At 37.1% G+C, this 27980-nt stretch overlaps 2 protein-coding genes and 1 long non-coding RNA gene across 3 annotated transcripts in view; 2 read left to right on the plus strand and 1 right to left on the minus strand.

Moving 5' to 3' along the window:
• The window catches only part of LOC134801905 (uncharacterized), a 537245-nt gene extending 520830 nt beyond the window's left edge, over positions 1-16415 (plus strand). Inside the window, exon 5 of the long non-coding RNA XR_010145731.1 lies at positions 16405-16415. This is a non-coding gene — a long non-coding RNA (uncharacterized LOC134801905). The remainder of the gene's footprint in view (positions 1-16404) is intronic.
• The window catches only part of LOC134801804 (serine/threonine-protein kinase MARK2-like), a 97286-nt gene extending 70146 nt beyond the window's left edge, over positions 1-27140 (minus strand). Inside the window, exon 1 of the mRNA XM_063774412.1 lies at positions 26204-27140. Coding sequence (XP_063630482.1) covers positions 26204-27013 — 810 coding nt within the window. The 5' untranslated portion in view covers positions 27014-27140. The remainder of the gene's footprint in view (positions 1-26203) is intronic.
• LOC134801873 (uncharacterized) overlaps positions 1-27980 on the plus strand; it is a 399153-nt gene that overhangs the window by 288815 nt on the left and 82358 nt on the right. The gene's annotated exons all lie outside the window — the stretch shown is intronic.

Raw genomic sequence — 27980 nt, forward strand, 5'->3', positions numbered from 1 at the left:
CAGTTAACTTCACATTATGTCACTAAATTCCAATTACTCCGGCTCGCGAACTAGTTGACGGAACAATGCGTCAAGTTATCAACAACTTGTGATATATTCGAGTTATGATTAATTGTTTTAGATAATACTGTCCCGAGTTGCTCTAATTTATTGATTATTAAATGAAATTGGGTTGAAACTGCAGTTTATGTAAGTAGATTAACCTACCTAGTAAATTAATTAAACTAAACATTACGCTAAGCGGACTTGATAGGGCCGATATGTACAATTGTATAAAGGTCCTGTTAAATAATAAATTAAAAAAACTCATTTACTGAAACATTAAAAAATTTCTTTACGATTTTAAAAGATCGTAGACTTGGGCTTTATAAACTTGGCACAAAAAATTAAATATACACACACGTATTTATTTTATACTCATTTCTTTAACTAAATTATTCGGGCCACGAGTACATGAGTTTCGATGAAACTGATGAACGACTGACATTCGATGAAAATAAATTGAAAAAGCTATCGTTTCAAATAAATATTGTCTCAAAATATTGACTTAAATTCAATATTATAATCTCGAGACTTCTAAATAAGAAGTAATAGGTACTAAGTTTATGTTACTGTTTAGATATGGACGTTAAAGCAACAAATGACAATTGATAACATAGGGCCCATTTGTCAAACGGTATCACACTAATATTACGTTTTTATAAACAGTCAAATTGTATCATAATATATCATAAACTAGGACCAAACGGTACTCTTTATGAATTAGGCCTCGTGTACCTACAAGTACAGATGTAGTGCATAATTATATTCCTTCGTATTTTCACGGAAACGTACCAACGTGTCTTGCTATTTCAGTCAGTCTCGGTACAAAAAGTACTGAGGTGGTTTGAAATAGCATGACAAATACGAACGTTTCCGAGAAAATACGAAGGAATATAATTATGCACTACATCTGTAGAACAACAGATTACTTAGCATTTGAGAGATATCATTTCTCATAAGTATCATGTCGTGGTTTAAAACGGCTCGTTAGTTATCAGAAGCTTTAATTTCACTGGCGACACCCCAACCACTCTGCCCCACCCTCACACCCAATTTGTTAACATGATTATGTATAATTTTAACATCAATTTTAACCAAACTGCAAGGTTTTCTACACGACCTTCGTCACTCTGACGCTATCGCCATTATTAATTAACACTCTAATAATATTAATGAAAGTGGTTTAGTGTCTGCTATTAATAGATTAAGGCTTTAAATAGGAAAGTTTCGTTTGGTTCAATCAATGTACCATCGTAACCTGTGTGTATCTTGCACGAGGAAGCGCCCAAAAATATCTGACACGGTCTTATTGGTACGGAAATAATAATTGTAAATTATATATATAAATAAAAAAAATGTTTATGCGTTACTAGCGACCCGCCCCGGCTTCGCACGGGCTACACAAAACCTTAACAAATTATACACCTAAACCTTCCTCAACAACCTATTGATAGGTGAAATCCGCATGAAAATCCGTTCAGTCGTTTTTGAGTTTATCGCGAATATACATATGTACATACACACAAACAAGGCAGATGCGGCGGGGGACTTTGTTTTAGGTATAAGGTGTAGTGATAAGTATTACTTAAACAGTTGTAGGTGTTGGCGCCTCTTTTTAAGTAACAAATACCTGTCTTAGAGGCACCGCTCTTCCGTAGTTTGTATTTGGATAGAAACATATGTAAGTTTCACATATTTTTGCGTCCTTCGTTATACAAGATATTATTGCAGGTTTCTGTACGCTACAACCCATACTTCCATTTTAATTTGAGTAACTGTAAGACCAATAGTAGTATTTCCATATGCAAAATACAGTAATCTACATAAAACATAGTTACTATACTAGCTCACTGTACATGTATGGTATGTACCAATAAAAATTAGCCAGGAATCCGTGATTAAGCAAGAATCATGTCGGCATCACCATTACATCTCATGCATTCGATTAACATTCCAGAATTGTTTACGGAGTCTCCAGGGCTATTACTAACAGCAAAACTGTTGACTGATAATGGACATTATTCCTTTGATATAAGGTTTACAAGTTGTCAGCGAACCCTAAATACGTCGACTGACGCGCGCAGCTACAGCTCAATATCAACCATCGAGCATATTATACTGTATTTAAAATAAATTATTTTACACCATGCATGAAATAAAGCACCAGATAATTATTAGAGAAACACAGATAGGAGTTATTGTTAAACACAAGTTCTATTTAATAAATCGGGTAGAAATATAATAAGTTTTTGGCAAAAATTTCATCTTTGGTACAAGATTTTATCGCTGACTGTACTTTTCTTACGACAGACAACTAATACTCATCGAGACAATTCTAAAAACCCCTAACACAATTAGGTTGCGTTGTTTCATCACAGAGTTTCTATGGCCACCTCCTGTCTGCATCATCAGATCAGTTCGACAGTACCATATTATTGTATTGTCATCAGAACTACATACAGCTGCTAATTTTCATGACGCTACGATCCTTGGAAGATGGTTAAATTAGTTACCTTAGATTCCATTACATAGTTACATACAGGTCGACCTAATAAAAGCTTGTTAAAAGGTAGGTGAGTTGACCGTGATGTCACGATGTGATGTTTCATATAAATTCCATACCTATTAGCCAATCGTTTTGACAGTTCTAAAAAAGTAACTGATTTGACTGTAGTTCGTTTTTTTAGTATTAGAAAGAACTTGAGAGAAGGTAAGCGATCTTGACATGTCTTTTAATTGAAAAACTCTTTTTAAAAATCAGTAACTATTACTTATGAAAGCAGAAGATAATAAATGATCGTATTAGATTCATAATTGTTACATATTTGCCGTAACTTATTTTTAAAATGTGTTTACCAATTAAAAGACACATCAAGATTGTTTACCTTATTTCTAATGCTAAAAAAAACGAACTATAGTAGGAAAATACCCTATTGCGGCAAGGGTCACGATGACGCGCCACGCACGACAGGCGAGGCGTGGCGTTCAAAGGGTTTACATTGTGGACGTTGGTACAGTCGCCATCAAATATATCGGAGCGGCCAAGGCGCCCACAAACATCTGAACACGCCTTTACTGTCAAGGCGTTAGAGTGCGTGTTCAGATATTTTGACCACCTCGGACACTCCAATATATCTGATGATGACTGTACTCCAATTTTCATCGCTTTCCAACTCTAAAAGAGACCTAAAAATTCTTCAGTAAAAATCAGTGATTAATCAGATCATTCGTACTGGTTCACTTTGGGTTTTTTTTTTTTTTTTTTTTTTTTTTTTTTTTTTTTTTTTATCTCCTGTTTTCCTTTCTCCTTCTGAGCTTTGAAGTGACTCGTGAAAACTATTACGTTAATTAGTTTCCGTTACCCGTGTTAGTTCACAGTAAACTGGGTATTTTTTTAAATGCTTTATTGATAAGTATAATGAGATATCCTGCAACTGGATTTTCATTTTAATGGAGTGTAAATTCGCTTTTTTTTATTTTGAATTTGATTCAACGGGAAGTTTAAAAAAAGGTGGCTACTTAAATAATGGAAAATAAATCATATGGCTATATCACATGTTTATTTTTTAATGTAAGATAAATACTCATTTGGGTAGAAAAGGTAAATACCGGGTAGATTGGGTAAATACCCGATATCAACCCCGGGTATTTACCCGCCGCCCATCTCTAGTAGCAGCGCGCGTCAGTTGACGTCTTTGACGGTCAAAGCGTTGAAGAGAGGTAAGTAGAGGTAAAGTCGCTGAGACGAAACTGTAATTTCATAACACGTCTATTTCATCGTGTGTCAATCAATCAATCTTCCTTGTCGTATCCGGCAATGGCGACTCCATCAACAATTCTTATCCGGATTATGAAATGCCCTAATGTGGCTCGCAAAACCAAACTTTGTCTTGAAGATGCGGTCACACGATGCGCAATGGAGTTGTCCAGTCGAGTTGCGGGTGTATGACGTGTATGCGTAGTATTGTGTAGGAGGGCCTAGGTCGCCATCGTGTGTACGCGACACGCAGCGGTCAATGGCTCAAACCCGATAAGTTTTGTCTTAAGCGATCCTACTCTTGTCGACTTGTAACTCTCTGGGCTATGATACATAATAATTAGTATTTAAATATCCCTTTGAGTGGCAAGCGGACAATAAAGCGAACCTAATTATACAATTAGTTGATTAAAATTTATCTTTCTAATTGACAGAAGTTTCTAATCGACGGGTAAGGCAGTCCATCCATTAACCTTCGTGACATTTGTAGCGAGACAGATGTAGCTTAGAGGTAAAACCGCGGCAAACATGGGGTTGAACTTTTGTTCTCTAATTGGTAAGTACGTAAATTGGCGTAAATAGAAATTTAATACGTATATGTAGTAAGAGTACACGTCCAGAACATTACATAAAACAATAAAGTTATAACGTAACTAAATAGGTACCTATTCATAAACGTGTACGTGCCAATTTTATCTAAGTTAGTGGTAAAGTTAGTTTACCTGCCGGCTGTGTAACAGTGGATTTACGGCTCGTACGTGATACAAACGGTCTGAGCTGAGTCTAGTCTAAATGCGGCAGGATAGTACTACGTTATTATAGTAAGACGACCGGTCTGGCCTAGTGGCCCTAGTAGTAATAGTGACCCTGCCTGCGAAGCCGATGGTCCTGGGTTCGAATCCCAGTAAGGGCATTTATTTGTGTGATGAACACTAATGCTTGTTCCTGAGTCATGGGTGTTTTCTATGTACATATATAAGTATGTATTTATCTATATAAGTATGTATATCGTCGCCTAGCACTTATAGTACAAGCTTTGCTTAGTTTGGGGCTAGGTTGATCTGTGTAAGATGTCCCCAATATTTATTTTATTTATTTGTTTATATATTATTGGATCATTACTGAGTAGAAATAACTCAAAAGTTGATTTCGAAAAAAATGGCTAAAGATACGATATGGAACGGATATGTCAGTGTCAAAAGTGACGTTTTTGTTTGAATAAATCATCTTTAGAAAATTCTTGGCTTATCTTAAATTTCTAATCGGGCCGTAAATCAATAAAGAATATTGGAATTTAAATGCGATCCTTAGTGGAGGCTGACAAAATCTTTTATTCTTTTTTTGTCATCGAGGGCATTGAATGAAACCCTCCATATTAAAGCCCAAATATCACCTAGATCCAAGATATTAATATCCACAGGATTGTTCCATGCGCGAAATTTAATATCCATTCAATATATTTCATGTACAATATGTACATTCACCTGCAATAATATGTTACACAACTAAGTCCGCAATAATATCTGACGCGATCTTATTTGTAGAGCTATAAGAGAGTGTCACACATTTTTGCGGCCTTCGAAGAGTAGCATATTATTGCAGGTGACTGTACTACGTACGTACAGTGGACGTCAAAATATGTTTACACTTTTGCAACCTTACTCCTTTGTAATAAGGCGAAAAATGTAAACATATCTTTGACGTCGACTGTACAACATTGAAACAGATATAGAGATAAAGGTTTTTTGTCATATCTAATAGCCATTGTATTGTTACGTACCTAGGTTTTGGTCGAGTAGTGGTACCAAGTTTACATTTACCAAATCGTATCGATATTTCATTCATCAAGGTTGGTAGGTAATTTAGATAAATAATAAACCTAAATATTGATTAAATGTAAGTGTGCCTAAAACCCATAACAATTCTCCGAAGTATGGTAAAAAGGTAGTTCTTTAGTACCGTAGAGTTTCGTATCTTTGCCTGCGCTACCTATTTTCGCCTAGTTTGACATAAGTTGCCATTAACAAAATGTTTCTAATGTAAGCCTTACATAAAACTGCTAAATACAAAGTATTTTTTACGGGTGTCAACATTCTTCGAACAATCTGCGGCTAACTTCACACAGTTGACCTTTAGTGAGGTTTTTTCGTGACACCGACCACACGTTTTTTTTAAACCAGTGTTTTAACTTCAGTTTTAAACGGAACCGGTAATGATAAACTTTTTACATGATTATATCCTATAACTATTTCTTTTTCATATGAAAATATTATTTAATGGCTAGCTTACGATTAGAAGTCACAATTGGATAAAACATTGGTGAGGGTACTTTGCGTCCATCTTGTTGCCAAATTTCGCCTACCCCTAGGGTTGACAATTTTTTTGTACCACATTCATTAGTGGATGACATTACTTGTTTCCAAATTTAAATATTATCTTATGTTTGGTTATTTTAGTTTACGCTATATGCAAATGTTTATTTCTACTCTTACCGATGTTGAGTAGGTACCAAATAGGTATTTTTATGTCTCACTTTGAGTAAATAAGGTTGATTTGCTGTCAATTCCGATAACAACAACAATTTTGCAACAATTATACAATTTTGTTAAAAATAATTATTTTTTTTACTCATAAACCATTACTCCCCTTTATTTGGCATGTTGGTTAATTTTTGGCAGCCCTAGCTTCATTATGTAGACTGGCAGAAGATGTTTGATGTCCTAAAGGAAATGGGTATTCCTGAACATCTGTCTTTTTTGGTGCAAAACCTATACCTCGACGGCAAATCTCGTGTCCGGCTGGAAGACATGGAGTCCAATCCCTTTAAATCCGGGCGAGGCGTTAGACAGGGTTGCATACTATCCCCGCAATTATTTAACTTGGTCGGCGAACACATAATGCGCAGAGTGCTGGAAAGTTGGCAGGGTGGTATCCGTGTTGGTGGTCACCTAATCAGTAACTTGCGATTCGCCGATGACACGACCATAATAGGCGCCAATGAGACAGAACTCGCCACATTTCTGAACAGGGTCGAATTATTCAGTGCGCAATACGGCCTCCATATCAACCGGAAGAAGACAAAGCTGATGTTCATCGACAGAGCTGGGCGCAGAGGACGGGGGAACTGCGTGACCTGGACTTGGTGGAAGACTTTGTCTACTTGGGCTCGCAGATATCCAGTAACGGAGATTGCATGAAGGAGGTCATAAGAAGGTCACAAATCGCAAAAGCAGCAGTGAAGCGCTTGAAGAAGATTTGGAGAAACAGGAATATATACCGCCACACGAAAGTCCGACTTATGCGCACCCTTATCTTCTCCATATTCCTCTACGCCTCTGAGACATGGGTATGGAAGCCACGTGTGAGAGCAAAAATAGACGCATTCGAGATGTGGTGCTGGCGCAAAATGTTGGGCATATCCTGGACGCAACACCGCACCAACGCGTCTATTCTCGAAGAGCTACATATTACCACCCGGCTTTCAACTACATGCTTCCAGAGAATGTTGACCTTCTTTGGCCATGTGGCCCGCCAAGACCCGTCCAGCTTTGAAAAGCTCGTTCTGGTTGAGTGCGTCGAAGGGAGAAGGAGTAGAGGCAGGGCTCCAACTCGGTGGTCTGATGCCATACGCGACGCTACGGGCGTCAACATCCAGGGGTCAATACAGCTGGCCCAAGACAGGGGGGTTTGGAGAGCGGTGGTGAAGAACTGCACTCCTGATGGTCACGACCCTCAGCCTTGAGGAACCGACTAAGAAGAAGAGCTTCATTATAGAAAATGTATGAAAACAACTTCAGACTGTTACCAAACTTCGCCTACTACCCCGTTTTCTTAAAATATGCCTAGTCTGGTGTAGTTAAGGTTCATAGTATATTAGCACATTCCAAGGAGATACGACTTAACATGTGTAAGTCACAGAAAAGTAAGTATTAGCGGCAAGGCATGCCATAGGCGAAGATTGGGAAAAATACCCAAACATCGCCTATTGCCATTGGGGCCATTTATTACCAATTTAACCAATGAAATTCTAAGTTTTAGTGGTACCTATATACTGATAGTTGGGACTACTAAAAAACATTTTTTCGTGTTAACGGATTAAAATGGTTTCAAATTTGAGAGATTTTTTGGGAAAAGTGTCAAAATCCAGGCGAAGATACGATACTCTACGTACATACAATCTTCGCCAAAATTGCTTTAACAATATACATGTAGAGGTGCTTACGGCGAAAAACGGCGGCACCGGTTGGCCAAATACATTCAGGAACACAAGCGGTCACTTTCTATGGACATTTCCTCACAATGTGACCCGTTTTTATTGCTCTTGAGTGTAGAACAGTCGCCATTAGATATATCGGTCAAAAATATCTGAACTATCTCTAGTGCCTTGAAAATAGAGACGTGTTCAGATATATGTGAGCGCCTTGGTCGCTCCAATATATCTGATAGCGACTATACCCGTATGCGCCAAGTATATGAAGTCATGCAGAATGGGAATCCTCACAAGGAGATGAGAGCTCGCTTCCCTTCAAGGCCACCGATCAAAGGGACCATTAAATATTCAATTTCATGAACGGAGCTATGGAAAACCCGCGAACGTATAGGTTAACCTCGATTAATTATTTAGGATAGGAAGATTTGAGAATATATACAGTTAAAGCTATTTTTAAATGCCAGATAAAAAACTTTAGAACGTTAAATTGTAAAAGTCACTCTGTATGTTTCTCTGTGATCTCTTCACACAGGTTGAGCCCCGGGGAAAAATAGTTTTTAAACATAGGATAAATAAATATTATACTTAGACAGTTTTCATCCCGAAAATCCTTCTTTAAGGAGGTGAAAAGAAGGGTCGAATTCACTATGGAAATACTAATTCTGCGCAGATGGGATGAAGTTGCGGGCTTGTTGTTAATAAAATGAGCTAAAGTTAAATATTCGTACTGTGAGGTTGTATTAGTTAAACTTATTTTTATCATCATTTTGTATCAGCACTAAATTATTAGTTTACTCGTGGCATCATTATCAAAGTCTATAACTAACTATATACTATTGTTTTAAAAATCAAAGCTGTACTTAATGCATTTTGGATTTTAAAAGAGTGCAATATCTAATAAATATAAGTCAATTTCCCGTTACCACTAAACATGAATTTCTATAAACAAGATCTAAACGAATTCATCCAAATAAATATATCACGAATCACTAATTAACTACAAGTAACAGTAGATTGGGATGGGAGTTAATTCGTATTAGCCCAACCAACTTTGTAAATACCAAAACGATTATAATTCCCGCTTAATCTGTGAAACATGTGATATTAATTTCAAATCAAAACGACATTTCAAATGATCAAACAGCTCCCATTAGCCAGCTGTCCGGATGAAAAACAATAATAGCTTCCCATTTATATTGGTCATGTTCGAAGTTACCGAATCTAAATTGGTTTTTGAAGCGGGCATGCGGTTTTCAGCGCAAACAAATGTTACGTATCTTATTTAATAAAAGCAGGCCAAGGCTTCAAAAGTTGACGGAACCCTGCGGTGTTAACGATAAAAACAAAGCTTTTATACAAACAACCCCTCACCCTTTTCCTAGCCATATCAACACAAGCACACCACTATGTCAAACAAAAACACCATAGTTCATTCAGTTTGGGGGACTGTTATCGTACGAAACGTCCACACGCGCTTCAAATTGGAATCCTACTGCGGAAAGCAAGGGTGGGGGGTGGCCGCCCTATATTCCGACTAATAAATTCAAAATGTCTCGAACACGGTCGGGTGCACAATTGAAAATGCACTCAGGGGCGTGCACGGAGGATTCAAATTGGGATGTTGATTGGATGCACGTGTAACCTTTGTGTTGGGTGCTTGTTACCTTTCCGAGGTACGCTAGTTGGGTTTGTCTTGCTAGTGTGTTTAGGAGTTAATCCGTCTATGATTTCTACTTTACGTTGCTTTTTGCTAATTAAGTCTTTTTAGAGCAGATGTTGTATGCTTTATGTCAGACTAGCGACCCGCCCCGTCTTTGCACGGGTAAACCTTAACAAATTATATACCTAAGAACTGCTAGTAAATAGGTAGAATTGTGAAAGCACTCCTGACCTGACACCTATTTATAAAAATAAATATTAAATTTTAAGTAGTTTCTTAGTTGGTAAGTAGTGGCTCCTTACCTCCTACAAAAAGTTAGTATACTTACTCACACCTTGTAGAAGAGTCATTGTATCTTACCTGAAATAATAAAGAAAAATAACAATTATTATATTATTCATCAAGCACGACTTATTTATATCATCAATACTAACAAGGTATAGAAGAGGCTTTGGTTTTGCGAGTCCAAGTCCAATGTAAATAACGGGCTTCACATGTGTGTGAACACTACATTACGTATCCTAAATAAATAAAACTAAAGAATTAACTTAATTAAATAAATGTTCAGAGACCGGCACTTTATATAAAAATAAACCTCGTCACTGACACTAACGGAATGTCCAGAATTTACTTAATAACAATATTAGATTTTGGAAATTCGTTACATTTTAAATTCTTAATCACCATAGGTACAGTGCACATGACTGCACTGGAGATGTATCATGAACTCTAGTCGTACCTACGTACATGGGCCACGATCGCACGCACTTTTGCTGTAGATCGCGAGCTTTATGCAAAGCTTGCATGAGTTACGATAATTAAGCGCGCTCGCGGTGCATTCTCTAGATTTAGATGCACTAATTGCATTTTACGTAATTGTATGCAAATTCTTACACCGAAAAAACTTTTATTTATCAAGTCATTCATTCATTCCGAGAAAATCATTTCTACCACTACCACTTACATTTTTTAGAAAATACTTTAGACATATTGCAGAGTACCGGATATTACTTTCCGTTATTCCGGAAATTACTATCAGGTACATAATTTATATTCTGAATCACGTTAAAAAAAACATAGTAGGCATAATTACATATCTAGATTAATTATACTATGCAAACACCACGTTGTGGTCTACGTGTCTAAGTAATTCTCTGCTCTTAGTCATCACAGGTCACGTTCAAACCACAATTTATGCTAGAATATGTTAAGGCCAGGTTCTCCCATTTAAGCCATATTAGATTGATACACGTCGAGATTGGAGAGACCCATGAGCTACTAAATATTAGATCACAAAACTAAAATTAATTCAAAATTCAGCATTTTCAAGGCTTCTGGGTGGTTACTAGCCACTAGCCACTGCCTAATAGACTGGCTAGAATAAATAAAAATATGAGCACATATTCTACTAAACTTCGTAAAGTTTTATTAATAAACGGGATATTGTTTTGCTGACGAACTAATCATAATACAGTTTAAGAACATAATTTTATAAAAACACGAACGCGTAACACGTTTGTGTTAAAACACAAAATTATCATGTGCTAAACTTGCTAAAGCATATAATTGATAAATAGCTAACGATAAAGAAAATGGCATAAGTAATGTATAACGTGATTATGAAATTATAAAATTATGTTGTAAACTGTAACACAACATGATTAGTTAGTCAGGGAAACAATAACCCGCTTATTCATAAAACTTTACAAGCCTGACTTAACTAATTAAATTATGTTTCATCCCTTTCTTACAAATAGGTACATAAGACAAACAAACGATAAACCTATGTAACCAAAATCATCATCAATGGTTCCTAGAAATGGTAAACTGTGAGAAAAAAGCCAGGTCTCTCCAGTCCAGTCCAGGTCAAGATATCCGATTCATAGCTAATTCGAGCTTATAATGTGTTTATGAATAACGCCATAAATGTTTAATTTATTCTCAATAGAGATCGTTTATAAATAACCTACCCTTAAGTATGATTCTACATACATCTTATGTATGTACTAGTGTTAAGCCTAGTATGAAGTGTTCGGGAGGGCTCGAGTCGTTACATATTCAATGATCACGATATAAGACGACCGACTATCGGTTGTGGTGATATATATGTGTACCTAAACGTATAATATGTGATACTATACCCGCAACTTCGACTGCGTGGATTGATGATGATAGTGATTGATAAAAGTTATCCTGTCATTCCTGTCCATTATGGGGTCTCAAACTATCTCTACACCAAATTTCATCTAAATTGGTTCAGCGGTTTAAGCGTGAAGAGATAACAGACAGACATACGGCTCGATTCGGAAAATGAATTAGATTTCTACTAGACTTCAACAAGTTACGATACGGATAATTTAAAGATAATTGTAAGATAGATATGTCCAATTTGACGTTTCCGCGATTCTGGAGGTCCTCTTGAACGATTTCGACAAGTTATGACTTAGATATCCAAGTCACATCTAGTCGATATCTAATGTAGATCTAGTTGATCTCTAAATCGTCTCAAGATCTTGTGATTATCTCGAAATCCGAATAGGCCTAATAGTTACTTTAGCATTTATAATATTAGTAGGGATAGTAGGGATTATAGCAGATTCCGTGTAAAACTATAACGTTGTGTATTCAAGTGATATATCGGTTTTAATATCCACCGGTCGCCTCGTGGGAATATTTTAGACAGGGAGATGTATCACGCTTGTAAATGGACAGACAGGATTTACAGACTGTTTTTATTGCACATCGACATGTTTGTTATGAATTATATGGGCATTTTCACTTAAAAGTGTACCATTTTTTTTTTCGAACATCCATCAACTTTTGGATTACTTCTACTCAAAATCACGAGGACTATCGACTTAAAAATAAAAAAATGTGTCCCTAAAAAAATTTCAGTTTTATAACGCATTTTCACATACGTTTTGTATGGACCGTTACAAAACTGAACTGACACTCAAAATGTATATGAAAAACTGGGGACACTTTTTTTCTTTGTCTCATTCAATAGTAATCGTGATTCTGAGTTTAAATGACCTAGAAAGTCTAGAAACTGATGGTTTTTTGGAAAAGAGTAAATGGTACATTTTTTTCTGAAAACCCCCATACAACATCAGCTCTTTCTTCTAAATTTAATGAGTAGGAGTGAGTTTTTACCAGCGGCAATACGACCCAATGGGCATATATTAAAATTAAAAATTAAATGTAATATGGGTTATGTACCCTTGTTACACACCTCGAGATCAACTTAAAATAATAGGAGCTCACAGTAGACGATTTTGTAAACTCAGTGGCTAAATTCAAGCCACTCGCTTTACGGCCAATCGACTTGGCAATTTAAATTCTTTGAACTTACTAATAAATTCCACTCAGTGGATATCTAGTTCTGTATAAGATACAATGTAACAGCCATATACTCCAATGTATTTAATAGTTCAATATAATATGATTTTAGGTTTTATTTTGCTTAAAGATAAAATATTATTTATTTTTATAGATTAAGGGACAAATCAAAGCTTAATTTCTCCAGGCAAGTTTTGATGGGTGGGCGCTAGGGGATAATCTATAAAAATAAATAATATTTTATCTTCATTCTGGCTAGAGGGTACGCTCTAAATACTCAATCATACTGATGCGAAAGGACATATTAGGAATAATATCTGGGAGACCGAGCTTTGCTCGGAAAACATAAAAACTCAATAATGCGCGTTTCCCAGAGATAAGACCTAGCTAGATCGATTTTTCGCCCCCAAAAACCCCCATATAGCAAATGTCATCGAAATCGTTAGAGCCGTTTCGGAGATCGCCCAAATATATATATAAATAAATAAATATATATACAATAATTGCTTGTTTAAAGGTATAATACAAGAATTGCTCGTTTAAAGGTATTAGATAAACAAGATTAGGATGAAACAACCTAAAAATATATCTGACGCCAAACGAAAATACGTAGAAATCCTCATATATTTTTAGTTATCGTAATAACAGGGACGGAGAAAATTATAGACTGCTCAACTCATTGAAATTTGAAACTCTACGAATAATTGAGATCCTTTCCGCTTGATAAAAAGGACACCAAATTCGCTTTGGATTATTTTAGACACCTCGCTACTGCAAAACTCGATAAAAAGATTTCACAGGCCAAGGGTGATGGATGAATCACTTAACCTCGACTGATTTAAGTACGATTTTGCACGCTCGATCTGAAATAATATTTTATCTATTTTGCTCATTACATAGCAATTAGGTTCACGCGCTGTTCATAATTTAACACTAAGTATAAACTTTATTTTAAACACACTTGCAACTGTAGCAACTCTAGGATCGTACCATAGCCCATAGTGTTAACTGTACATCGGCGGACCTTATACATTTTGTAATAAGATCACCGAAGTACAGTCGAGGACATAAATATGTACCTATACATTTCTTCACCTTATTTCAATGGGTTAAGGTGAAGAAATGTATACATATTTATGTCCTCGACTGTACAGTTAGGTTAGGAGAGTTGCTGTTTGTGCACACGTACATAATATTGGACTGGATTTTGTAATATTTCCTAACTATTTAGCGCGAATGAGGCTGTAACTCAAAATTTTTTTTTAATGGCTAACTAAGAGTCACACAAACCCGCCGGCAAAAAGCCGCTCCCATACAATCAAATTTACGCTTTCATTTTGAAACGACATGCTTGAATTACATGAAACTTGGCATGAACATTTACGTACAGATGTAGTGCATAATTGTTCTCCATCGTATTTTCTCGGAAACGTTCGTATTTGTCATGCCACTTCAGTCAACCTCAGTAATTTTTGTACCGAGACTGACTGAAATAGCAAGTCACGTTGGTACCTTTCCGAGAAAATACTATGGTAAATAATTATGCACTACATCTGTAACATATACTCGTATCTGTGTCTGGTACATGTTAAAATGGGATAACAACTAGAAAATTTGTATGCAAAATATATTTTAATATAGATACGGTTTTATTGAATCCACTGTTGACTTAAACCACTGCGTGGTCGGCGATTGACGTTTCATCTTGCGGTTGTGGCAAGTCGATCGAGAGACGGTAAAAAATCCAGCCCAGTTCAGTGTTCCTAAAGAAGACATCATTAAAATGATTCCAACCGTTTAAGTGCTGCAGGTTTCATTTCTAAATGGAGTCATTCCAATGAGGCTGCATAACTTTAGGTAAATATGTTGCAAACTATGTCGTATTTATAGTGTAACTAACAATTTTAGTTGTAGTGTTAGGTTTGAATTTGAATTTATTGAGCATATAAATTCAAAACAGGCATAGGACAAGATATTTTAAAAAAGCACCTAAATCAAACATGTTTAAACAACGTCATATTTGCTACTCTGTATTATAATTGTATGTTGTATACGCAATATTTCACAGATTGTCATGAAATTATGGGTGGTTTCTCGGAATAACGCGATATTCTGAAGTAGGTATCTATTCGGAATCCCTCGAATACACCTATTCATAGTCAGAAAACCAGATCAGGGCGTGTCCTAGACGTATAATTTCTCCCACTAACTACCTACCAATTAAGAACTCCCCAGAATTAACTACTGGCCAATATAATACATTTCAAAAACGCAATTTTGTTGCGTATATTTATATCTCAGCTCGAGAGCTAGACTAAAGCTTGAACACGCCAAAACGTGGGCACACATTTTTGCTTATAAATTTTGTAAAGGGTGGTTAAATTATATTTCTTTACTTAAATTAAAATCGCTATAGCATGAGGAACATATGATACCACAATAGTTGTTAATTCTATGATTCGTTTTCATGATAACGAGCTTTAAACAATAACGGAGCGAAATCACTTTGCACCAATAGTATTGGAAAAGTCGATTAGGCTAAAGAAACTTGTGAAAATGTAAATATATCGAGGCTCGATTAGTTTTTGTGTTTTTGAAATGTTGCGGAGACGTCAATGAATGGAAAGAGAGAAAGCAGAAAAACACGAGATACAAATGAGAAAAAAAAAAGAAACTAAGAACATACAGCGTTCTTATACATAAAGACCGAAACCTATCTTTTCTTATGTTGCCAAAAACGTACAAATATCTCAAATTTATATAAAAAAGAGAAGTCAAGTTAGATTAAGAGTTAGCAAGAGCTTATCTGCTCCCAAAATAGTGGTGCTAAATGAAATTTGTAATTAAAATGTAGGATATTAAAACGTTTGATCATTTTTAACGTATTTGAGCGTGTTAGATGTTAGACGATGGTTCTATAGAAATACAAACTTCAAGCAATACACAAAATGTATGTATGAGTTGCTAATACATTCCCGAAGATTGCAAGATAAAAATAATGCTAAGTATCCCCATTATTTATTGGTTGAGCCAGCTACTTGTGATTGCATCAAGCGACGCCGTTAATTGATTCGCATAAGGGACATTGACTATAGAAATGTGTGCAAGAAACATTTGCGAAAATGACCTAAACCTATTTTAAATAAGCCACAGCTCACAGTTACTATTTTGGTAGCATTCATCGTGTTGTCATTACACTATAACAGTGACGAAGGGGTATTAACATGATAGACATGCCGAAAATGCCAAAAGGGTACTTTTGGCGGATGGTAATAAATGAAGTCGGATGGCAATGGACTGGGCCCATATCACTGAATATTTGAAAAAGACACCTGTTAAAGTTATATTATCAACTTATCCGCAAATAACTCTGGCTTGGACTACTTAAACATACAGTAATCATGTCGTGCAAAGTGCCTGTGTCCTGGTCATCACGAAGTCTGTGACATGTCAAATCCTGAGGCTGAAATGATAGTCTAGTATATTAGCATGATAAACTATAATATTTTCAATTATATTTAATATATATTTCGCTCCATTAGACCTTTATTTGTAATTTTATGTGCCCACGTTTTGGCGTGTTCAAGGTTTAACGAGGGGTTGCTATCCATTAGAACTTGTAAACTCCAAATCTTGGACAAGAGCTATGTACACAGCATTCGGCACTTGAGACGGTTAGTTGTGTTTACAGCTTGCTAGTTCACTCGATCTACACCAGAATAGGTTAGTTTGCTAAAGTTTTATGTGAGCCCACATAGGTAATATATTTAAATTTAGTTTAAATCGTAACACACCTCTAATAACCACGTGAGGAGTCTTTTCAAAAGGGCTTATTTCTCTATAACACCATACAAAAATAAGTCCGTAATGTATTAATGTAATGTATTCCAAATGCCGCTAATTATCACAAATAGGCTTGGTAGACTAATCAATACACGAGCTATTAATTTGGTGCTTTTAGCTCACCATTTCTAAAACTATATCCATTTCGATTAGTTCTGAAATGCGACATATCCGTATATGGTTAAGCGACAATGAATACGTGAACAATGACCTTTAACAGTGGCACGTGTAAACTCTATAGAAGCTACAGGTTTGGGAGACTCGACTTTGCAAATGGCCGGCCATGCATAAAGGTCACATACGTGTGCATAATGCCCGAGTATTGCCAGTAACTGGGGTGTTGTTGCAGTTGGTTGTTGACACAGGCGAGTCGGGTGCGCAGGCGAACCAGGGGGGCCCATTTATCTAACGATATTATAATTTATAGGACTACTATTTAACTGAGGCGTTTGATAAGAAGTTATTATAGGTAGTCAACCAGGGATTAGTTGAAAGTTTAGGCGCATAAAACTGATTTGTAATGAATTAACTTTATTTTAAGTTAAAATTTAAACATAAAAGTTTAGTCCAAACCAATCAGCTACTTACGAGAGGCTGATTAATAACGCATACACAAAAAAAAGAAAATGGTTTACATTTCAACACCAGCTTATCCAATTTTTTGATTAACCGATATTGTGTTTTGTATACGAATCTAGAGATAACATTTTAGCTACAACTTTTGCTTACTGATAGGAATAGCATTTCTGCAAACCCATGTTGTCAGTATAATGTTTTGCTGCGCATTCGCAGTAAACAGCATTTCGATTTTCATTTGAACGGCGAAGTTCAAAATTACAAAGCAGATTGTTTACTTTCGCTATATTTGTTTACTCGTTCCCTTTATACCTACAACAGGGTTTTGCTTTCAAATTAAATGTTTTATTATAGGATACGATTCGAATTTTAATCCTATGCTAACTTAAAATATTTTCTGTTTTTTTTTTCAACACACATAATTATTCGGCGGGGTACCAACTTGTCGTAACGCAGACATATACGATAATCATACGCTAAACATAGTAACTTTGACCGTTTGGGTTCGGGAGTGAGATCTTTTTTTCGTCCTCATCCCGAAAAGTAAAACTCACGTGACAAAATACAGCATCGCATGCAAAATCCAAAGTTGTTAACTTGTAGTTAAACTGACACATACAAATTGCTCTATTACGGTAGTATATGTTCCAGCCCTCAAACGCTAATTAATAAACCGGCTAATGTGTTTATGATGTCCGTTCGCTAATCCAGCTAATCGAATACAGGTTCAACCGAGTGAACTCGGCCAAACTGGCTTAAGGAAGTTACGGAGCCGTGCTGGTAAAGGTCAACATTTAACCGCAAACCAAGCACTTTAAAGGACCAAAATTATTGCGTAGTTTGCCGTAAGTAGCGTCTCTATGGCCGAACATTAAAACATTAAATAACACGACATGCCGATATAAGTTGATCGCTAGTCGGAAATGGCGGGACGAGTTAAAAAAATTAAAAAAATGGTGGAAAACTGATTAATCGTACTGTTTTTCCACGTATCCCGGGGCACATAAGAGGGAGGCCTTTGCCAGTGGTATTTTACTCAGTTAGGGGCACTGTGTAAATGAGTGCGAAAGAGAATGCGTCATTCGCGCCAAGGCACAACGTTACTCGTCGCCTTTCGATGACAAACATCAGTTTTATTAGACAGGGAGAATAACATTCCTGTACAAACAGAAACACTCCTAACCTAACTGTACATCGGTGGACTTTATTACAAAAGGCATAAGGTCCACCGATGTACAGTTAACAGCAGTATGGGCGATGGTACGTCCCTATTCTGTGCTTTTTCTCAGCATCACTACAGACTCGTAAATAATAAACAACGCCTGTAACATTTAATTAGCCACGTGTAAAGCACATTGACCACAAGCCGGAGAGCGTGTCTTACACAACTGGTGACGCACAGCGAAGCCCTACCGACCGCGAAGCCGCACCGGTGCCTCCTTCATCGTTTCTTGCCGTTTGTAACTCTTTACCTTGTTTGTCTGACCTATATCAAATGGCATAACGCGACTTACCTTTGCCCTATAATTATTTGAGCAACTGTTTTGCTGTACACAAAGGGCCTTGGGGATCCAGTGACAGGGCGCAATTATTCGTTGGAATTCTGAATTTTGAGCGCTGGGTTATCATGGCCGAATGTGTAAATAAGCCTTTATGCATACTACATACTACCAGGGGTTTCAGAAATTGGTTTCATGATGCTTTAAAATAAATTAACTTGTCGACAGTAATCTATTGTGACAGTACAATAGATTAAATAAATATGAGGCACGCTCTCGTTAAATTCAGTTGTATTGTATCAAAATCCCTGTTCCACTATTCAATTTCATATCTATCTTTCACTCTACATATATAAATATTTCTATCAAACGATATCCGCTCTAGTCGCGATGGGCTTTTGAGAACTTCCGTAGCTATCAGTTTTCCTAGGTATTTTGTTAGACTATAAAACGTAGGTAAGTTGACAACCTGATCTATCTCCGCTCTCTGGTACCTTTTCTCGCTATTATTATGTAAGATATACTAGTTTTCATGGACGATGAAACCTCGTAAATTATATTCCGTGTGTTAGCAAATACCAAGATGATATTGAAATTTTGGTTTTACTGCGTTGGTTTTTATTGTTTTAGTGGAATAGTCTATTAGTTCGCTTCACTCAAAGATCAAATAGTGATAAAAATAATTGAGATTTAAGCGAAAGCTTCTCTCCTTAAGCTAGGTCAAGAGGTTTCACGTTTCTTTATTTCAATTCAATAAAACTTTTAAATAAAACCTCAACGAGGTACTTATAAATCTCGGCCCAAATCGTAATAGCCAGCGATTTCAAAAAGTTTCTAATTCATTTACCAACATTGATGGCAGTTTGATGGATATCATCAAAATTTACTTTGCAACGCCCAGCTTTGGGTGAAATTCTGTTTCGCAACATCAGAATTTGCAACTTAGGACTTGAACGTGTAAAGGGAACAGCATAAAAGTTTAGTGGCCGTAAGCCAAGCGGCCGACCTATATCGTGAGGAATAAATTCACGAAGAAAGCCTACAAGGCCCGTGTCACTTTTCCCTTATGAATTTCCGATCTCTTCGGCCCTTGTTTTTCAAAGATTTTTATCAGTTTTGTTTGTCCTTGACTCTTGGCGATTACGTCGCAGAAACTGTTTTGCTGAATCACCTATTTGTATTTGGAATCAATAAATAAATCTATGTCAAGGATATTACTCAATTTACTTATAATTGTTGTATCAAATTGTATACATTAGCAAAAAATTCATAAATCTATTACAACGGCCTTGCTTACAGTCCTACGATAACTGGAGGCAGATATTCACTGAAGTGAAAAGTTCAAGCCATGATAGATGGCGGCGTTTTAAAGACAAAATTAAAGCTACATAAGTACATACTTTGCACAAGTAACTACTTCAAATTCCTTTGACTATTAAAATGCACTCCCGATGTGCCGATCCGCTTGATACGTAAGAATCTTACATTAGGTCAATTATCAGTTATGTGACAATACTGACAATATAGGTATTGGTAAAACATGCTGTCAGATCAATACTTAACCTTAATTTTTTTGTCAAAGCTTTCAATTCCAGAGACCTAATCGTTCCACCGGCTACCAGGCCCCTGTTTCACCATCTTGACATTTGATACCTGACACTCACAATTCCCTGTACATTTCGCGGTCGGTAAGTACCTAACGACGGTAAATAGCGTCACTATTTACTTGTTGCACCAAGAATGTAAGGTGAATCGGGCACGTAAAAAAGGGGCCCCTGTTTTACCACAGCGACTATTGTCACCTAACAATGACAATTCGTACATTTCTGGTCCAACACGTTTGTGACTTCGTGACACTCTTAGCTTAACGACCCGTAAATGTACAAAGAATTATCAATGTCAAATGTCAATTGTCAGCGTGGCGCCAGTTGGGGTTTACGAGCAGTTGTTTTTATCACAACTACCTGACGCGTCACACCGTATGTATCGTAACTCCTGTACCCTACCTCAACACTTGCCGGCCATCGAGAGTTGGCCGGGCGCCAGCCACACCTACTCGTCACACAATGAGACGATCGTTGACTCGTAAACTCTTCCGGCTGACAAATAATACGTGGAACAGTTCTTGGATTAAATTATTTATTTTAAATCGTCTGAGGTAAGCTGAGCAAAAATACTGAAATAGGTATGTGCTTAGTTTTTTTTCCGTTATTGATATAATTTGGTGTGTTTGAAGAGCTCTCATTCTGGTCGGAATAAACACGAAAGCCCATTTTATATTGCTAGGTAAACTTTTGTCCTGCAAAAATCTAGGGTACAAATTGTACGAGTAGTAACAAAATTTAGCTAGTAGATTTACAAGCGTATTTTTTGAGATCTACATATATAACTACTTGTTTATCCTGTACTTTGTAACCATGACCTTCTGTGTTTGTTTTTGTTGTTGTTTGACGTGTGTAGTAAAGAGTTACTATATCTATTATATTTACAAGATCAGTTCAACAAAACAAAAATATTCCTATTCTATTTATATTCCTCATATTAATGTGAATTATGACAAGTTGAAAATAACCCATAAGAATTTTAAGCTATCAATCTATCCCTCATTTTGAACACGCTGAGTGAAATTTGGCGCGTTGTCATTTCATAAGGGTTAGAAACGGTGCTATTTCGCCCCGGCGCCCCGACATTTCCAGCAGTTGACCCGAATTACACATTCAAATTGCTCAAAGTTTGTGTAAAAACGACTCTTTTAGGGGGATAAATTGCTAATGCGAAATTACGAACGCGACCCGAGAGATACGAGTTTTTACGTAACTCAATTTTGAATTAAGATTGTAAAGTCAAAGCTATTACACACACACAAAAGTAAGCCCAGGATATGATGCATGATGCAACATTTTTACAAGCTTTTTATTAACTTGCTATGTACCTATGTAACTATGTTTGTACGGATCAAATCTTGCAAGTTAAATTTGACCCATTTCCCGGTTTCCGATGAAGATGAAAATTTACATACATATGTAAGTCGGGTGACAATGCAATATTATGGTACCATAGAGCTGATCTGCTGATGGAGACAGGCGGTGGCCATGGGAACCCTGTGATAAAACAACGCAACATAATTATGTTTGGGGTTTTTAGAATTGTCTCGATGAGTATTAGATGCCTGTGGAAAGAAAAGTACAGTCAGCGCTAAGAGCTTGTATCAGAAATTTTTATTTTTGCCAAAAACTTATTCAAATAAATACCTACTCGATTCTGATAAGAACTAAGCAGGTTTAATTATAAATCACTAATCAAATGTGACAAAAATAAACCTAAAGCCTTTATGCAAAAATGTACAAATATAGAGTTTCAAATTACGTCTTTAATTAGCCAATCCGAATCCATTCATCGTGACGTAACTCTGACGCACATTTAAGTCTATTTCCGTCAGTATGCCTTAACGTCATCAAAATTAAGATTAAACCCGCCGACGGGGCATTGTGGGGAAAATGGGGCAAGGTCAAGGTGAATATACCTACCCCAATCTACCCCACGAGGTACGGTTCGTGTTTTCATTATATACAAATGCAAACAAGATGGGATGGGTGCTGAAAACACTAAACCGGTGCTATGAATGTTAAATTAAGCTGCATTAGATCCTATTTTAGCATCAAATGAATTTAAGCAAATTGGATTTCAGTTCTCGTAACTCGCGCGTCGGGGAATACTGAAATACTGAAAGTACTGAATATGGAAAGGTTTTTCGGACAAACGAAATTGCTCCCGGTCCCACCGCTGGGCTAATGCCTCCACTTGAATGCTGGTTTAGACGACAAGAAAAGTCGTTGTGACTAGTCGTGCCCACAGCGCCAAGAACGCTTACCTATATTTGTTATGGTTATGGCTAACTATCACCCTTTAAAAGTAAAAGTAACATGCTTTCACAGTAAAGTTTATATTGGCACGCTAGCGTGATCTTGGCGTGTGAGTGACGTTTTTGTATAATTATGACATATAGCGTTCAAAAGCTTCGAAAACCGTAAAACAAACTACTCCCGCGTCGCTAAACCAATATTTTCTCGTTACAATTATCATATTACCAGAAAAAAGGAGCTCGTTAAAGAAATTCGCCTAGTTTATCTTATCGTGAAGCTGTTGTGATAACTACAGAAATGTCAAGGTTGTTCACCCGTTCCGCCTTAAAAAGAGAACCATTATAATGACAGTTTAATGTAGCATCAATTTATTAAGTTTTAAGAGCCATTGTGCCATATAAAGCGTTTTGGTTAAAAGCCTGGCTTTACTAATGGGTGTTTAAGGGACTTACATGAATTGATATTTGGAATTTATTAGGGATATTTAATAGGATTATAACCCAAAAAGCTCGTATCTAACACTAATCTAACAAGATTTATTCCTTCATTAACCCTTTTCAATGAGACAAATACATTAGATTATAAATGTAACTGTATTTAAAAATGTTTAATGTGATTAGTTATTGCTACTGTTTATTAAAATCTCGAAAGCTTAAATATTCCTGATCATGAGATTTAGTAAGCTAGTGTTAACCATTTATCTTTAAAACATGTAAGTATATTTTAGGCGACATTTACTCTGCTAACAGGTATGTTAGACATTTAGCTGTTAATAAATCTATATGTCTATGTATATAAATCTATCCCTATTTCCCTTGGTCACGGTCACGGCACCACGCGTGAACGGGTGGACCAATTTCGCTAATGCTTTTTTTGTTGTGTTTGTTATTGTCAGGAGAAGGTTCTTATGATAGAAAAAAAATAAGGAAATTCCTAAAAAAAGGTAGATATGAAACGAAGTTCGCCGGGTCATCTAGTCTGTTATAATTATTATATCAACAAAAAATATACAATTTCAAAAACATGAATTTTGTTACATGCCGCATCCCAGATACTTTTATCACACAATAGTCATACATCGAATACAATCCTTCTAAATAGCGAGATTTCCCTAACGACACGTACGTGTGTAAAATAAAAACAGTCGATTGTGATTCCGACGACGCAGCGCCGTCGGCAAAAGAATGCAACCTTGACATTCGCATTCAAACGATGTAATATGTTACTAGACTAAACTTACCTGTTCTGTCTTTCACTGACTGTATGTTTACTGTACCCATTGTTGCTTACCTGCGAATGTAAAAAAAGAGATTTTTAGTACAAGAACAACAAAAACACCAGTATCAACATACAGGGAGTATTAATAACATATTATTTAAACCGACATGATTTCCACTCATAACTCGCGCACGAAGGGTTCCGTACCATTATGAAAAAAAAAACGGAAAAAAATTAAAAAAGAAAAACGGTCACCCATCCAAGTACTGACCACGCCCGACGTTGCTTAACTTTGTTCAAAAATCACGTTTGTTGTGTGGGTGCCCCATTTAAATCTTTATTTTATTCTGTTTTTAGTATTTGTTGTTATAGCGGCTACAGAAATACATCATCTGTGAAAATTTCAACTGTCTATCACGGTTCGTGAGATACAGCCTGGTGACGGACAGACGGACGGACGGACGGACAGCGAAGTCTTAGTAATAGGGTCCCGTTTTACCTTTTGGGTACGGAACCCTAATAAAAGTAAGTGCACGATGAAGTCCCGTTTACAGTATTAAACATTATGAGCATTAAAACGTTTAGAAAAAACCGATTATGACCGGTATTGTTAGACTGCTTTTGAACTGTGGATAAATTTATATGACCGGTATTGTTTTTTGAACTGTGAATAAATTTATGAGCTTAAATATTAAAGGTGGATTAAAATGTTCAATCAGATTCACGGTCGGGTAGCAGGAGCTTAATTAAACAAACTTTAGGTAACTTTTTCACCTGAACTCTGAATTACCTCGCCATAATTCACAAAATGCGATTAATCAATTAAATGGCTTAGTTACTGAAGTGTGCGTCCTTGACTTAGTTTACCTACCGTGTACTCGTGGGTATTGAGGCAAATATTTTATGAAGTGTAATTGCTAACAAACGGCCCCGTCGTTTGTACCTCTACAAGTAAAACTATTAAATATGTTTTATTTAGTGGAATTCGCTCAGGCGTTTATACCGATTCCCTGACATTTAGCTCCTAAGAAGTAGGATCTCGGTCTCTTTAGAATAAAAGTGAAATAGTTATTTACGACACAAGTGTGGAAAAGAGGAAATTAAAACACGACCGAAGGGAGTGTTTTAAATCGACACGAGTTGCGAATTACCTATTCGCACGTGTATCGTACAACGTTTGACAGTACATATGGCCCTTTAAACGTTTGACATACGCACGAAAAGTGTTATTTTACGCACTAGTGTGGGAAAATAGGACCATATGTACTGTAAATAATATTTCAAAATCAAGAAGCTAAAGTGTTTAAATACGCATTTTATTTGTTGTTATTCGTAATAAATATATTAAATAAATAAATTAAATTAACTGATTTTGAAGACCAAAGTTCTCCGCGAATAAAGTTTTATACGAAGCACTAAAAACTTACCTATTAGATTTAATATTGATCGGAAAGAGTGTAGGTAGTAGTTTTGTTTAGCTTGTAGCCCCGACTGGCTGTCATGAAGATTTGCATAGAGATTAGTTTACAGTCCAGCGAGTGACAAAGGATTTTTTGTTACGAAAAAAATTCACGGTTCCCCAGCGGTAAACAAAACACGCTTTCCAGCATCCATGTTTTTTGATAGAGGCACAGATAAAAGCTGAAACTACATACCTAAAAATTAAAGAAGCCTAACCGTATCTGCTCTAATCTATTTCATATCTTACTTCTACGTCTACTCTATGCCGTATTATTGAGCTCCGCGCGTTTTTATTTCGTGTTTTTATCAGTTTTTGCAGCAAACTAGTACCTACCTAATAATGTACAAGTATGATCAACTCGGCACGGCAACTAGTTCACAACTTTTCGCTAATTATGCTATACGCGAATGCAAATAAAAGAAAATAGTTACAGCTAACAAGTTAGAACTAAATATAGATTACAATTTCGAGATCGTCGTCTTGCCGGTTCTCCAAATACTTAGTAACAATTTACAATTCCGACATTCCCAACATATTTAAACTCCGGAGCGAGAGAGGCAGCTTCCCGCGTCCCGTCCTTGAGGGTCATTGACTCTCACGTACTGAAATACGAACTTGACAATGGCTTACGTTACACGGTTAAGTCATAAAACGAAAACAAGTTTCACGGATTTGTTACAACAGGTTGCGTAATGAGTCAAACACGGACGTTCACGAGACGGCACAGTAATTACCTGTATGGATGAGCGTGGCGACACGGGTGAGGTCGGGGTCCTTGGAGATAGAGGTTCGGCTCTGTGCTCGGCCAGGACTCTATGCTCATGCTTGGTGCCAACCACGGAGTTTTTGACCTTTTCCATGCGCGCTTGGATAGCTTTTCGAGAGATGACTCTAGTTTTTTCCTCTTTCGCGCCGCCGTCAGCGAGTTTTCGCATGAGACGGGCAGTAGCAGCGACTTGGTGCTGCTGTGTGTCGGAATGAGTTCTAGCCAGTCTGGGAGCCGGCCGGACCGCGGGAGCCGTAGCTCCAGTACTGCTACGGGTAGTTTCATTTCTATTAAAGGGTACGACGTCGTGCTCCGTGTCGGAATCAGCAGCGAGATAACCTCCCCCACCGACTGAGGAAACACCAGTTCTGAGGAGGTTTTCGTGTTCGGCGTAGCGCACTCTCTCGTCCACGGCTACTGTTCCATTCTGAGCTCTTTCTAAGCCTCGCTCCATTTCACCGATCTGTCGTTCCAAAGTGCGTAGCACATCATCGGAAGGTGGAGTGTTGGTGTCATCGGGAGGTTCAGGCGCTTGGAACGATTTGAGGTGTATGGGATGAGCTCTGTTGAACTCTAGGCGTTTAGGGGCGATGCCTGAAGAGGTTATCTCATACTGCGTCCGTGGCGGCTGGGCGGCTCGCTCTAGCATGGACAGAGACACCGGCGAAGGCGGCGGGGCTCCGTTGACGGTCGGCTCGTGGTTCTCGGACGCCGGCGACGTCCGGGGAGTTCGAAAACTCTTCCGCATAAAGTCCTCGCGTGTTAGTTTACGCTCCATTTTAGTTTGAGATCATTTCACTAGTAATTTAAGTTTCAAGTTCACATTTATGTATTATCACAGTTTTTATCACTATTGGCAAAACATTTTCGTAGGTACGTAATCTGAAAAGTGGTTTGACGTGAGACAGAAGGCCATGTTACAACTACACTGAGCTGTTATCAGTGTTGTGATAACACGTCTAGTTACACCTACAAACGTGACAGATAGTAGCGTCCCATATCCTATGATTATCAATAACCCATCGTCTAATATGAGGAGCCAGATAACGCCCTGCATCGATCGTTTTCGCCTATTCCAAGTTTGACGTCAGAGTCACTTCACATCTAAAATTCAGTGATTGACGCACTAGCCTCCTATTAGCCGCGGCGGCGACGATAAAATCGATTGCACAATACCATCGACTAAACTCGGTATTGATGTGGATAGTTTCTGAGATAAAATCAAACCGAATGACACTGGTCATGCGTAATATAGTCTAATAAAAAGAAAACAAACGAATGCCTCACAAAAAGTGAAATCATGACGGGCGTAACGATTCGTAATCCGATAAGAATAGACTTCAGGAAAATAAGTGCCGCCGACCAAATTAAAGCCACAGCACAAGACGAATCGGTTTATAAACGAAACCTTATTCCGACCAGAGACAGAGCTAAACCAATGGGTAATTGTAAACCGTTCGTAACCAGAGACGTAAAAAATTGGAAACGTGTCTATTTCGTTTTGAAACCGCAGGATTGGTATGACGAAGATATTTATCAGCGCGCTTCCGCCTTTCAGTGGCAACCTTCATAATTAATTAGCGACCTAATTAGAGACAATGACTAATTCTGTCGAAGAGATAATCTACAGATACATACAAGATATTCTAAGCACGTTATGTTAGAATCATAAGAATTTAACTTCAAGGAAAAGAAGATTATTGAGTATCATTTCATCGAAACTCCGAGCACGTCTGCATCGGCAA

This window comes from Cydia splendana, chromosome 23 (assembly GCF_910591565.1).
Source record: "Cydia splendana chromosome 23, ilCydSple1.2, whole genome shotgun sequence".
Lineage (NCBI taxonomy): Eukaryota > Metazoa > Arthropoda > Insecta > Lepidoptera > Tortricidae > Cydia > Cydia splendana.